This window comes from Rousettus aegyptiacus, unplaced genomic scaffold (assembly GCF_014176215.1).
Source record: "Rousettus aegyptiacus isolate mRouAeg1 unplaced genomic scaffold, mRouAeg1.p scaffold_m13_p_3, whole genome shotgun sequence".
NCBI lineage: Eukaryota > Metazoa > Chordata > Mammalia > Chiroptera > Pteropodidae > Rousettus > Rousettus aegyptiacus.
In genome coordinates, this window is record NW_023416306.1 from 21,575,851 (window position 1) to 21,589,595 (window position 13,745).

Sequence of the window (13,745 nt, forward strand, 5' to 3'; positions counted from 1 at the left end):
AAGAAGAAATGCATAAAAATCACTTCAGGATTCATAAAATCTTGAAAAAATAAGAACCCTAACTCCAAGCTGTTCTAAGGCATATCCCCAACCAGCCTCATTCCTTCTCATCCAATTTTTAACTAATTTATCAAGTGTTCTTCTAACTGGCTATTGCAGAATAATAAAACCCAGATTGGCTTCTGTAATTAACAGCCGAATACTTTAAGAGCGGTTTTGAGTCCAAAATTTTGGACTTTGTTAAAGATATAAGCCAAAAATAACCAAACCAGGATCCACACTGAACATCCTTTGAGCCTTAAGGTGGCTGGCTATTCTACAGGCAGTACCCAGCCCTGGCAGGAAGGCCATTAACAGGAAGGAGGCCCATTTGGAGAGTTATTCAGTACAAGTGTAGGATGGAGCTTCCCAATATTTTAATCACAGCAAATACAGTACATAGTACTGTACAAAACACTGGGAGGAGGAGGGTGAGGAGGCTGCGTGGGCTGAGGGTTGAGGCCAGGTTCCCCAGGTGTCCTGAAGACCACCTCATGAGCCAGAGTGGACTGCTGCCTCTAAACAGCTATAATTCATTCTAAGTCAAGTGAGACAGAATCAATAAGAAAACTGAGTGAGAAGCAGAAGTCTGGGAGACTATTTCCTAATTCATGCTCCTGGAAGACAAGTTCCTCGATACCTATGGAAGAATCCTTTACTATTCAAATGATCTCTATCATAGTATTTCAAGCTCAATGGCAGAGAGACCATATTTCCATTCACTTTGGAATCGGCAGCAGCAAATGTCATCCATGATGTTTCTGGTGCTCCCAGCTTTATCTCCACAGTGAAAACCCTACTTGAAGGAACCACTGTTTTCCAAATCTAACTAGGGAAGGCCTTTTACAACTAACTTGTCACTATCACAGTCCCTGTGGTTTCTTAAATATTATCGCACAGTGCTGTCTTTTTCTTAGCAAGTCCAAGCCTTCCCATTGTCTCTCCCTCGCTACCCACACAGTTCTGGAAACTAGTCCATCACCCAAACAGGTCCAACTACACTTCTTCCTCTAGGGTTCTACACATTTTTCCCAGCTGTTCAAATGCCCCAACTCTGATCCCAGGGCCCAAGGATTCATTGGACTTTTCTGTTCTGGTTGATTCATCACTATGCCAAGTGCTTTCGATAGCGCGCTTAGTGCTGAATTTCATTATCTTTCTATAAAAGCAAGGAATACTGTAGCAACAACAAAGAATTTCAAGACACCACATACATGCTAAGTCAGTGCATCAGGCACACAATGCTCTTTTGATAGTGGAGACATGGGGGTGGTGCCACTCCTCGGGAAAGAACCTGTGACAGTAACAAGCAGACCAGAGTGAAGCTAAGACCCGCAGTCAAGAAGCCAGGAACGCCAAAAGGAATAAAAAGCATCATATAATCTAACATACGATGAGCTAGTTGCAGTTTAGGACAGGGATGGCAAACCTTCTCTGGAAAGGGCCAGAGATGGTAATTATTTAGGCTTTGCAGGCCTTAGTTTCTGTTGTCACTATTCAACATCAAACCTCCTTAGCACAAAAGTATCTATAGACAACACGTAAACAAATGAGCATGGTTGTATTTCAAGAAAACTATTTATGGACACTGAAATTTGAACCTTAATTTTCACACATAACTTCTTAAACCAATTAAAAATATAAAGACCATTTTTAGCTCATGGACCATATGACAGGCAGTGAGCCAGATGTGGCCCATGGGGCTGTAGTTCACCAACCTCTGGCTTCGGAGAATGAAGTGAAACAAAATGGACATGGGAGGTCAACTGAAAGGTCATGCTGTCCTGTCCCTGAAATTGATTACTTTTGAATATTTTGTAGTAAGCAGTCTTAGGCTGGCTGCTTTAAGACAAAAAGTATAGGGAAAGTGGGGATTTACTAAAATTTCTATAAGCTCTCATGAACCTTCATTTATTTATATTCCACAAAGTATCCCATCTGTTTTGATGTTTTAGTTGAGAAAACAAACAGGAGACCCAATAAAACCAACCTAGTGCCTCCTACACACTACGATCACCACTTACTAAAGAAAACAGAAGTATCAGTGATAGATGCATTGTCAACTTTCAATCTAAGATTCTATATAGCAAAATCACTTTAAAAAATGAGAAGGCAATGCTGGATGTATTGAAAATATTTTATAATTAATTATCTAGAATCCTAGCCATCTAGTACAGGAAAAATGATCTGGTGGAACACTTCAGTATTTTTAAACAATGTAAAGACATATCTGACTTAAGGATGGCAATAGAATTTAACAAACAAACTTAAGCCTCCTTACATTTTCCATAGAGCAACTCAACAATAAAAACATTTCAAGAGATAGATGACATAATACCTCAAATGCAAAATTCCAAAGTCAAATAGTCACTTACATTAGGAGATTTACCAAAACTGTATGTAAATTAAAGACAACAACAAAAAATCACAAAAAGCCTATTTTCATAGTATCTTGACTGGTTCTTTAAGCAGATAAACAAGGTATTGTAAAAAAAATTGGTCAAAACTTGGCCTGAACTGTTTTCTGGTAATTATTATTCCCACTATTTGTAGTTTTGTTGTCCAAGGACAAAAGCTCCATGCCATCAACTTCCGTTGTCACTTTCCAGAGTAAGGAAGAGGTTGTTTTTTTTTTTTTCCCTTTTTTCCAGTTTTTGCTATGCTCTGAGCAATTAGGTAACAGAGAAAAATGATGTCAAAAAATAAATGCAAGTATTCCATTAACCAATCAGAAAAGCCACCCCTTCTCCCCAACTCATTGCTCTGCCTTGAATGATGAACGTATTTACGAATCCTCATTTTATTCTCCTGAGACATTTTGCATGATTCATTATAAAACATATAGGTAATACAAAGTTCTGTTGTGTTTATGGAATAAACACATGAAGATTAAACTACATGATTAACATTGTGGGGAGAAATCAGGTTTCATTTATTTTCATAAGAGACAGGTTACGAATGCATGACGTGAAAGCTTAAAAGTTATCACCAAACAGTACTAATGATTATTGCAAGAGATTATGCAGGGAGAAATCTGTGCAAATTCATCTTAACTCAGTATCAGATGGCAGGGAAAAAAATATTTCTTTAAATACTCTTGTTTATATTCAGGAAAACAGATTTGAAAAACTGAACAAGTAGACATCTGGCTCCCCCCTTTATGACAACAATGCCAGTGAAGGAAATTTCCAAAGAAAAAACTGAGATGGAAAAAAATCCAAATAAAAGCCAACACTGCTATTAAGATTTTTCTTTTAATATGCCACGAGATATCCTGATTGTATATTTTCTAAAGTACTTTCCCAGCCACATCTCCCAACCCTACCAAAAGATTTCACCAGAACTTCCAATGTAATAAAAGATGCTGAATTATAGTTTTGTCCACCTTCTTTTTGGAAACAATATAATCCTAATGACTTTTATCTATGAAGAAAAACATTTACAAATATTAGAAACCCAGTTCTGAAACATTTGCATTAATTTTTAACTAAATCAGCATTTTGTGGGTTTTATAAAAGGCAGCAGTTTGAACTCACAACTTGCTGACACACACATTTCTGCGGAGGGAAGGGAAGAGAGGGACAGTGAATGCTGCATTTCTCCATTGGCCCCAAAGTGCTAATTTCACAAAGGGATACATCAAAAGCAAACATGCAATGATGGTTTTAAAACTTTTACTGCAATATAACAATGAAGTAAACAGTAATCAGACACCTACCAATTTTTCCCCAAAACAAACCAAAAAAATGTAAACAGGAAAATAACTCTGCCTATACTTGTACAGCTTCTCAAATCATGTTAGAAGGGTCTCACATTCAATGATCAAGAGATTTTTAAAATAGCAGTAATTATTTTCATTTTAAGAAAAGGTTTCTCTCCCCCCCCCCCCGCAAGTATTTAACACAAAAGAATGGGCTTTCTTGACAGTAATTTCATACTCATTGAAGCAGCAACAATAACCATCAATAATTTGGCATTTCTGTTTATAGTTGTTTCAAAACCTTTTCAATTTCTCAAAGCCATTATCCAGTGTTGCCATGAAATAGAGACTGAAGATTCTAGGTAGCAAAGATTCTTTCCGAAACCAATGTTAAGTCAAAGAAATATAAAGCAGGGCATTACACTAAACTTCTGGATCTAGCACACTAAGAGTGAAACCTAGGAAGTTACCTACTGTTTTATACAAGAAATAAAGACCTGCAAAAGCTGGTTTTTGGTTGTATATTTTACACACTGTGGATTTGCAGCATCTGCTAATTGAAGCAGACATGCACTGTATTTATCCCTGCCCTATATCCTAGCTCCCTCCCTCCCCACCCCTAACAATCTACCTTATACCAAGTATTATGGATATGAGCCCAAGTCATCCCAGACAATCCAGTGAACAAAGTTAGTGTAATGCACTGGTGTGAAGTGTGAGATAAAAAAAAAAAAAAAAAAAAAAAAAAAAAGTCCCTTTCAATCTTCATCGAAGTTTTGCTGTAGAAGAAAATTGGCAGCCAAGTTTTCATTCTTCTCACAAGCAAAATATGCTTGTATCACAAGTCCTTCGGGAAACCCTAATGCCTTTAACTGGAAGAAAAGAAAGAAAGAAAACAAGTTATGGATTCCAGCATGGCACCACCAATAGATCATCATTTGAAAACCTACTATAAAAAAACACAAAAATGTTCTTGAGAGTTTTACATGAACTCATCCCTGTCTGAATATGGAGTCATTGTCCAACCCAAGGGGCTGGATGGAACCTAGACCCTTTCCTTTATCAACCACCTACAAAGTTCTCTCTTCCTAAAGCTATGAGTCTAACAGATACTTCGCTAATACTCACTGGCATGAACACTAAAAACTGCCTACTGTGGCAGTTTAAAAATAAATGACCCCATAGAAATTTGTAAATCAAATGGCTTTTAGTATATAAGGGGTGAAGATACGAATGAGAACTGGAAATGAGTTTAATTACCTCATCTAATTATTATTAAAGAAAATGTATCTTTCATTAGGGTCAAATATTATTCCCAATCTCCTTGCCTTATGAAACAATTCATACTAGAAAAACGGGTGAATTATTAGTAATATTACAAGATATATTGAGATCAAGTCATATAGTGTTCTATTTTTATCTTGATTTTTACAGCATTTTACATAGTAATATGAGCCATTTTCATTTTCCTGGTCTATTAAAAATCACTGTGACTCAGTAATCACAGCTTTAAAAGCCTTTAAAACCCAGGTCAATGATATGATTCACTAGGTACTATATATTTGTCAGCCAGATGTTATTTATGAGCCTCCTCCTCAACTGTCTCAATTGACTTGCATTAGACTATATCAAGAAATGACCTTAAAAAACTTGGCGTAAGTCCCAATTCATCATGATTAACTATTCATCCATGAAAGGAGAAGAAACTCCAAAATGATTTTGTTACCTAGGTCTTGTCCAGATTAAAGCTGGGCTAGCTGAAGTAAAAGGTAGGGCACGATCCAACTATATGCTTCTATAAGACACATACTTTAGATTCAAAGACACAAATATGCTGAAAGTAAAAGGATGGAAAAAGATATATACCATGCAAACAGTTACAAAGAGAGAGCTGGAGTGGCTATATTAATATCAGACAAAACAGACTTTAAGATAAAAATTGTTACTAATAACAAAGGACGTTTTATGATGATAAAACATCAGGAAGATTTCATAATAAACACATATAACAGAGACCCAAAATACATGACACAAAAACTGACAGAACTGAAGGCAGAGATAGATAACTCAACAATAATCATTGGAGACTTCAATCCCTTCATTCACTAATGGGTATGACAACTAGGCAGAAGACCGACAAGAATAGAAGACTTGAACAACACTATAAATCAGCTAGACCTAACAGCCGTTTACGGAACACTCAACAATGGAAGATTACACATCTTTCTCAAGTATACCTGGAACATGTTAGGGTATAAAATAAGCCTCAATAAGTTTAAAAAGATTAAAATTATACAAAGTATGTTCTCTGACAACAATGGAATGAAGTCAGAAATCACTGACAGAAGGAAATTTGAGAAATTCATAAATATGTGGAAATTAACAAAATCCTAACCAATAGCTCAATGAAGAAACCACAAAGGAAATTGGAAAATACTTTGAAATGAATGAAAAAACCACAATGCAAACATAAAATGGCACAATACACAATAACTTATGAGTTGCTGCTGTAGCTGTGCTTAGAGGGAAATTTATAGCTGTAAATATCTATATTCTTAAAAGAAAGATCTTAAATCAATAATAAATTTCCGCCTTAAGAAACTAGGAAATAAGAAGAGGAAACTAAATCCAAAGCAAGCAGAGGAGGTATGAAACAATACAGATTGGAAAGAAATTAAATAAAATGGAGATCAAAAAACAATAGAGAGAATCTGCAAAACCCAAAGTTGATTCTTATTTCTTTAGATCAACAACATTGACAACAACAACATTTATTAGCTAAACTGACAGGGGGAAAAATCTGAGGACTTAAATAACAAAAATCAGAAATAAATGTGGAAACATAACCATTTTTTTATAGAATTAAAAATTATTAATAAGGAAATACTATGAACAACTGTATGCCAACAAATTAGATAACTTAGATGAAATAAATTCCTAGAAAGACAAAACCCCACCAAAACTGACTCAAGAAGAAACAAGGAAATCTGGACAAACCTATAACAAGTAAAGAGACTGAATCAGTAATCACGGAACTTCCCAAAAAGAAAAGCTGAGCCCAGTTAACTTCACTGGAGTATTCTACCAACCACTTCAAGAAAAATTAACACCAAGTCCTCATAAACGTTTCTAAAAAGATGAAGGAACACATCCCGACTCATTCTATAAGGCCAGGATTACACTGGTACCAAAACCAGACATAGACATCACCAAAAACTACAGTCCAGTATTTCTTATGCAGAAATCCTCAACAAAATACCAGCAGACCAAATCCAACAACATATGAAAAGGATTATATACCATGACCAAGTGGGATTTATCCTAGGAATACAAGGTTGATTCAACATATAAAAATAAACAAACCAGTGTAATAAAGCATATTAATAGGAAAAGGAACAAAACCATGTGATCATTTCAATAAACTAGGAATAGAAAGAAACTTCCTCAATTTGATAAAAGGAATCTAATAAAATGGACAGCTAACATCGTACTTAATAGTGAAAGACTGAAATGTTATCCCCTAAGATTTAGAATAAGACAAGCATGTTGGCTCTTGTCATTTCTATTTGATAATTCACAGAAGGTTCTGGACAGAGCAACTGGGCAAACAGACAAACAAAAAAGAAGTAAAACCAGGTCTACTTGCAAATGAATATATCTGACATATAGAAGATCCTAAGGAACACATACAAATGATCAGAATTAATACATGAGATCAGGAAGACTGTGATATATAAGATGAACACACAAAACTAAATTGTATTTCTATATAACTAGCAGGGAACAATCCAAAAATAAAATTAAGAAAACGATTCCATTTATAACATCAAAAACAATAAGAACACTTAGCAATAAATTTAACACAAAAAGTACAAACTGAAGACCACAGAACATTTCTGAAAGAAATGACGGAAAGTCTAAAAAATGGAAAGACAGCCCATTTTCACGGCTTGGTAAGACTTGCTAACACTGTAATACTCCCCAAATTTATCAACAGAAAAAACACATTATTTATCTAAATCCCAGCAGATATCAGAAAGCTGATCCTAATATTTATAGGGAAATGCAAAGGATCTTGAATAGGCAAAATAATCTTAAGAACAAAACTGGAGCACTCACACCTATGGATTTCGAAACTTAATACAAAGCCACAGTAATCAAGACAGTGAGGTACTGGCATAAGAATAAACCCTTACATTTATGGTCAACCGATTTTCAATAAGAATGCCAAGACAATTCAGTGGGAGAGAGAGCAGTATTTTCAATACATGGTGCGGGGACAACTGGATAACAAGATGCAAAAGGATATGGGTAGACACCCCCCCCCAACACACACACTATACAACACACACACACTATAAACAAAAAGTAACTCAATATGGATCACAAACCTAAATGTAAAAAGAGCTATAAAGTCTTCAGAGAAAAGAGTAAACCTTCTGACCTTGGATTTGGCAATATTCTTAAAGACACTAAAAGCACAAGCAACAACAACAAAATTCTCCAACACAGAAATCAAAAACTGATATGCGTAACCTAAAAAAAGTTGCTATAGAACAACCGAAGCAAGTGTCATTTACTCACTTGTTCTTTGAGGGGGAAAATATCAGAACAATATATAAAGTATCTTTTAAGAAATACATAATCATAAACCTGAACACTTGATGTCTGTATCATAAACAAGGACAAATTATTGTCCAAATGATTTTCTAAGTATTAAGTTAAAATGCACTTTATTGAATGTCCATTTCAGAACACTTTGTATGAGAAGACAAAGTAAGTTTTATAATTTCCTATTTACAACTGTTAACAATGGGGCCCAGAAAAAATGAATGACTTGTCATGATATAAAAACTAGGTTACTGCAGTGCCATGACCTATACTGGTGTACCTACCTGGTAAGGAAGGAGAGAGAATCAGGATACCAGGCTTTGATATTTACTGTACATTTTAAAATATAATTCATATATATATATTTTACATTATAGTGACAGCAGTGAAGTAAAATTTGAAATATAAATTAAAAAATAGATAATCTTGAACTGGGTATACAACTTAAGAACACTTTTTTTCTTCCTGTATTTGAAAACATCAATGAAACATTTAATTTAATATATTTATACCTATTTCATGCTAGGTGGGTATTCACTACTAGTCCCTTGGCTTCACAAAGCCCAAGATGGGAGAGCAGGGCTGGAAAAAGACTGTCTTTACTGTAATCCCTAGGGTAATGCTCTGTTTGGCTCTGTCCCATAGAACTACCTCCCGTGATGGAAATACTCTATATCAGTGCTATCCAATACAGTGGCCATAGCCCCATGTGACTACTGAGCATTTGAAATGTGGTTGCTGTGACTAAGGAACTGAATATTTAGTTTTACTTAAACTCACCCTTTCTATAGCTTCTTTTTCCTGAGGCGTTACTTGAATGTAGTTCATATGACCACTTCCAGCTTCTGCAATTCCTCCACTGCCACCTCCACCCCCTCCTCCTTGACCACCAGCTTCTTGAACTGGTTCATTTAACATCTGAATAAAATGCTCCTGGTGTTGGCTAATTTGCTGTGGTGATTTGAAGGACAGAGAAAAACAATACATTGATACAAATTATCTTCAGGAAAATAATTCTAAATACGAATAAGAGAGAAAGTGGTAACTTTGCAACTACAATATTTTAGAATGATTCTAGATTATTTAGTCTTTGGAAAGATATGATTTCTTGCATATTATTAAAGCTCAGTATTTCTGGGCAAGGTGAACAGTGAAGAATTAAGAGAATTCAATTCTCTTTCACAAATGTACCCTGCCCCCCGATTCAATGCTAAAAAATTAGTTGGTGATTATAAGAAATAGAATTTACATATATCTTCCACACTAGTAGGCAGTACAACGCTGTACAAAACTTAAATACTTTGTGTTCTAAGTATTAATTAAGCCCACGGGTATGTTTGGGCTAGTGCTCCATTAGCAATAAGCTTGGGGAAAAAAGATTTAACAAGTTAAACAGTTTCTTTGCTAAAGAGTTTCTCAGATTTTTTAATCAAGTGTTTCCCAGACTTATTATTTGACCAACTAAAATTAACCAACCTCTACTTACTCTCTAACTCCTTTTTCAGTACATCTATCCATAGCACAGTCTACTGAATGTAGCTCAGAAGAATGGTTTATAGAGTTGGTGGAGGGGAAAGAGGTGCTTATGGATTTTTTCCAAAGTGATTTACTCTAAACCCACTTTTGAAATTAACACTGATTAAATAAGTTACCTGCAGTAACTGAGGATTTTCTCGACCTATCTGTTGTAGCAATGCTGGAAGCAAGGAAGGATTCTGTTGAATAATTTGTCTCATCTGTTGAAACTGAGGCTGATTCCGTAAAAATTCAAGGGGATGTCCTAAAAACACATATAAAACATTTTAAACAAAAGTAGCAATTACATATACAAAGAGCTGGTTCAATCATAGTTTAAACAGCGGACAGTGGAAAGTAAAAAATATAATTCAAGTTCTCGGATGTATATAAAATGAAATAATGACAAAATCTTCAAACTATATCAACTTCCAAGTCCCATACTGCAGAAATTATTCTCCATTAGCAACAGCAGAGAGTACAAAACACTAAAGAACGTTTTCCTCTAACTGCCCCAGGCATTCAATATTATCAAGTAATGTTGAAGACTTGTGCCCTGTATGCATTCTAGGCAAAGTAAAAAGTACTAAAAGTTGTTACTGTTGCTTGAAAGTTTCTAAGAAAAATATATACCAGGACTAACAAAAACAAAAACCCATTTACTTTATTATACAACCAAAACTCTCAAAGAAAACAATCTGAGCTTAAATTCCTGGGAAATTCTAAATCAAGTAAGTGAAAGATTATTTAATATTTAAAAGTTAACAGTTCAGGTTTGCAGATCAGATAGAGTTTAACAAATATACACTGAATTACAATTAGAAGATTTTTAGTTACTACTATCAAATTTCAAACATTTGTAATCTATAAATATTTGAGATAAGTAAATCACAAGACAATCTAGTAGTACTAATACACTGAGAACTCTTTAGCTCAAGATCCCTTTATTTATTCTTTTGTGTAACACCAGTTTTACAGATGAAGAAAATAAGACTCAGAAACTAAGTTACCCAATAAAGTGCTGCTGAATGGGACAGCATCAAAACTTTGGCCGCTGTTCCCATGCTGAACCTTAAGAAATGAAAACCTGTCTGTCCTCTGGGAGATATGTACAAAATACTTTGGGATTTTGTCAACCAGAGCTGATTGCCATAACAAGAGCTAAGAAAGGCATCAAAAGTGTCCTCTTCAAAATCAACAGTTTGAATACTTTATCAATATATGGAAGAAAAATTTGAAGGAAAACTCTAAGTAAGTCATTCCTGGGCCTACCAAAGGCTCCAGGTTTTGCTTTGTAGACAAACTAGCAATGGAAAGGTGGGTGTGTGCCAGTAGAGACACTTGAATTCAAGTGTGCTTCCATCTCTAGATACAACATTTTAAACCTCTTGGGGTTTTATTTCCTTGGTTGTATAAAAACCACGAAGATACTACTAGCTCTGAAATTAGGTATCTTGATAGCATTTATAAGGAGAGAAAAAGACAAGGTGAGCAAACGATTCCAAATGGCTTCAGAATATAACATGGAATGCAAACTGGGACGTACCTCTTCCTTAGAATAAAGTAAACAGAATATGCCCTTTGCCCTATCTTTTATATCCACTTGGTAAACTTTCTTTTGGGCCCTTCTCTAACATTAATGAATAGAGAATGTGCTTAAGAGTTATCCAAATGTTGTGGGAATGAAATGAACCTCCCTTCAAAATAGTTCAGATTACATTATTTTACAGTAAAAATCCAGGACCATGTCTTCCCCATCCAAAAGATTCCACTGTACCTCCAGAACTTGTTGTCGTAGTCGTTGCTGCTGTAGTTGCTGCAGCTGCAGCCACTGAAGACTGAGGAGCCCCAGTACTAGCTGCTGGAGGGGGATCAACCACAGCCTGACTTTCTCTATCTCCAGGGATTCCCTATAACACAATTTCCAAGCTTTAAAATATCCTGCCATTTAAAGTTAGCTAAATATTACACAGAGTAAAACCTTTATTAATCTATTTAATATCCTTGTCTAATTTCCAAAAGCATCAAACAGATGTCTGCTTCAATTAGAAGGAAAGGATCAAGACTTATCTGAAAGCTGTATATATTTAAATTAGATTAGAAATGGTCTGAACGTGGTGTGAAGCCAGAATCATAAACATATAAACAATCAAGGCTTTGAAAGGCATATACAACCCCACACTGCTGGACCCACATTGCTGTAACATAAGGCAGCACACTCCAAGAGAATTTTCCACGATGATGGAAATGTTCTGTATCTTTGCTGTCCAATAAAATACCCATTTGCCACATGTAGCTGCTGAAAACATGAAATGTGGCTGTTCCAGAAAACCCAAAATTTATAATTTTATGAAATTTAAATAGCGAAATTAAATAGCTATCTTACTAGATAGTGCAGATCTAATGTATAAAGTAAGGGATTTTGTAATTTAAAAAATAAATCACGAAATGTTTATATAGCAACATGTTAGTTATATCCAACACCAAAGTATTAGGGGCAAGAATCTAAACTTGCATGTAAGTAATAAGAAGTTAAAGATTTAAAATTTAAAACATCAATACAAACTTTATTAAAATTGGTCTAACCAATATACTGTATATTTGAAACTAATAATAAAATAAAAATAAACCCAAAGAAAACTTATTAAGATTGGATTTATCTGGTTTTTATGCTATATATTGTTCTGGTTGATTTTTGAACTTCATAGAAACTGTCACCAGCTCAGTAATAGAAAGGATTGCATTTGTAGCCTGGGCCTTAAAATCATCCAAAGAAAGAGGTTTTGATGCACACATGGCAGTTCTGAAACGACTTCTGGAAAAAAATGTCCAATGGAGACAGAGCAGGTGATGACAACTGCCAAACAAGAAGGATCTCCTCTACTTATCATGGTTCTGAGGAAGCATTATCCAGAAAGCAATACATATTAAAAATTAAAACTGATTATTCAAAATTTACAAAAGTAAACAGGAATAAAAGAACTTTTAAAATTTAGTTGATGCTTTTTCCAAGCACTTATCTTCTGAAGTTACTATAACTTAAAACTGCACTAATATTTTTGACATGCCCTATTTTGATGCAAATGATTTACAAAATTTCTCACGTACAGCCCAGTAAAAGTCTTTAGGATATCCTCATAGATTTTGGAAGAATGGAGGAAACATTGCCTTTGCATAAGAAATTGTAATAGTAAATGCTTCCATTTCCCAATAAATCAGAAGCCAAAATCCTAAAAATAAAGAATCAAGGCTTTGTAGGGTCTATAAATGTCTGATCACTACATTGTACACTTGAAACTAACATAATATTGTATGTCAACTGTAACTGAAAAATAAATAATAATAAAAAAAGAAATCAAGGGTAATAAGCAGAGTAATGGCTGCCTGCATTAGATGGCTCTTCAGGCATTGGAGAAAATGTTTTTTTGAGAGAGTCCACCAATTTAAACCCTTAGATGAGGAGCTATTAAGTTCTAACAAACTATACAGACTGGGGGTTCTAGTCTTTCTCAAATTCTCAAACAGGTTTGTTAAACTAAAAAGTTAATCACTGTTATATGTCTACCTCAAATTCTCACAGATGGTATTTAGCATTTTATTAGATCACTATTTCTTCTTTCTATCCATTCATCCTAATTTAAAGAGGTCTCAAAAGCAAGTATGAGTTAAAGCAGCCCCCCTTTTTTTCAATCTATGAAACAAATGGTAAATATATCAAAAACATGTTTCATGAACTCCTCTCTCATCTATATGTATTTGATACTAAAAAGGAGCAACCAACTTTGAAAATAGTGATTCGTTTTTTTATGTCTCAAAATTTCAATCTATTACATCAAACTATCTGATGCAGAATTTAAGTGATGCAGAATTACAAACCAGA

At 34.8% G+C, this 13,745-nt stretch overlaps 1 protein-coding gene across 1 annotated transcript in view; it reads right to left on the reverse strand.

The window, feature by feature from the left end:
* Positions 1-2,162: 2,162 nt before the first annotated feature.
* The window catches only part of RAD23B (RAD23 homolog B, nucleotide excision repair protein), a 44,109-nt gene continuing 32,526 nt past the window's right edge, over positions 2,163-13,745 (reverse strand). Inside the window, exons 7-10 of the mRNA XM_016130023.2 lie at positions 11,643-11,775; positions 10,003-10,130; positions 9,131-9,301; positions 2,163-4,611 (exon numbers count right to left, since the gene is read on the reverse strand). Of these exons, the coding sequence (XP_015985509.1) occupies positions 4,498-4,611; positions 9,131-9,301; positions 10,003-10,130; positions 11,643-11,775 (546 nt within the window). The 3' untranslated portion in view covers positions 2,163-4,497. The remainder of the gene's footprint in view (positions 4,612-9,130; positions 9,302-10,002; positions 10,131-11,642; positions 11,776-13,745) is intronic.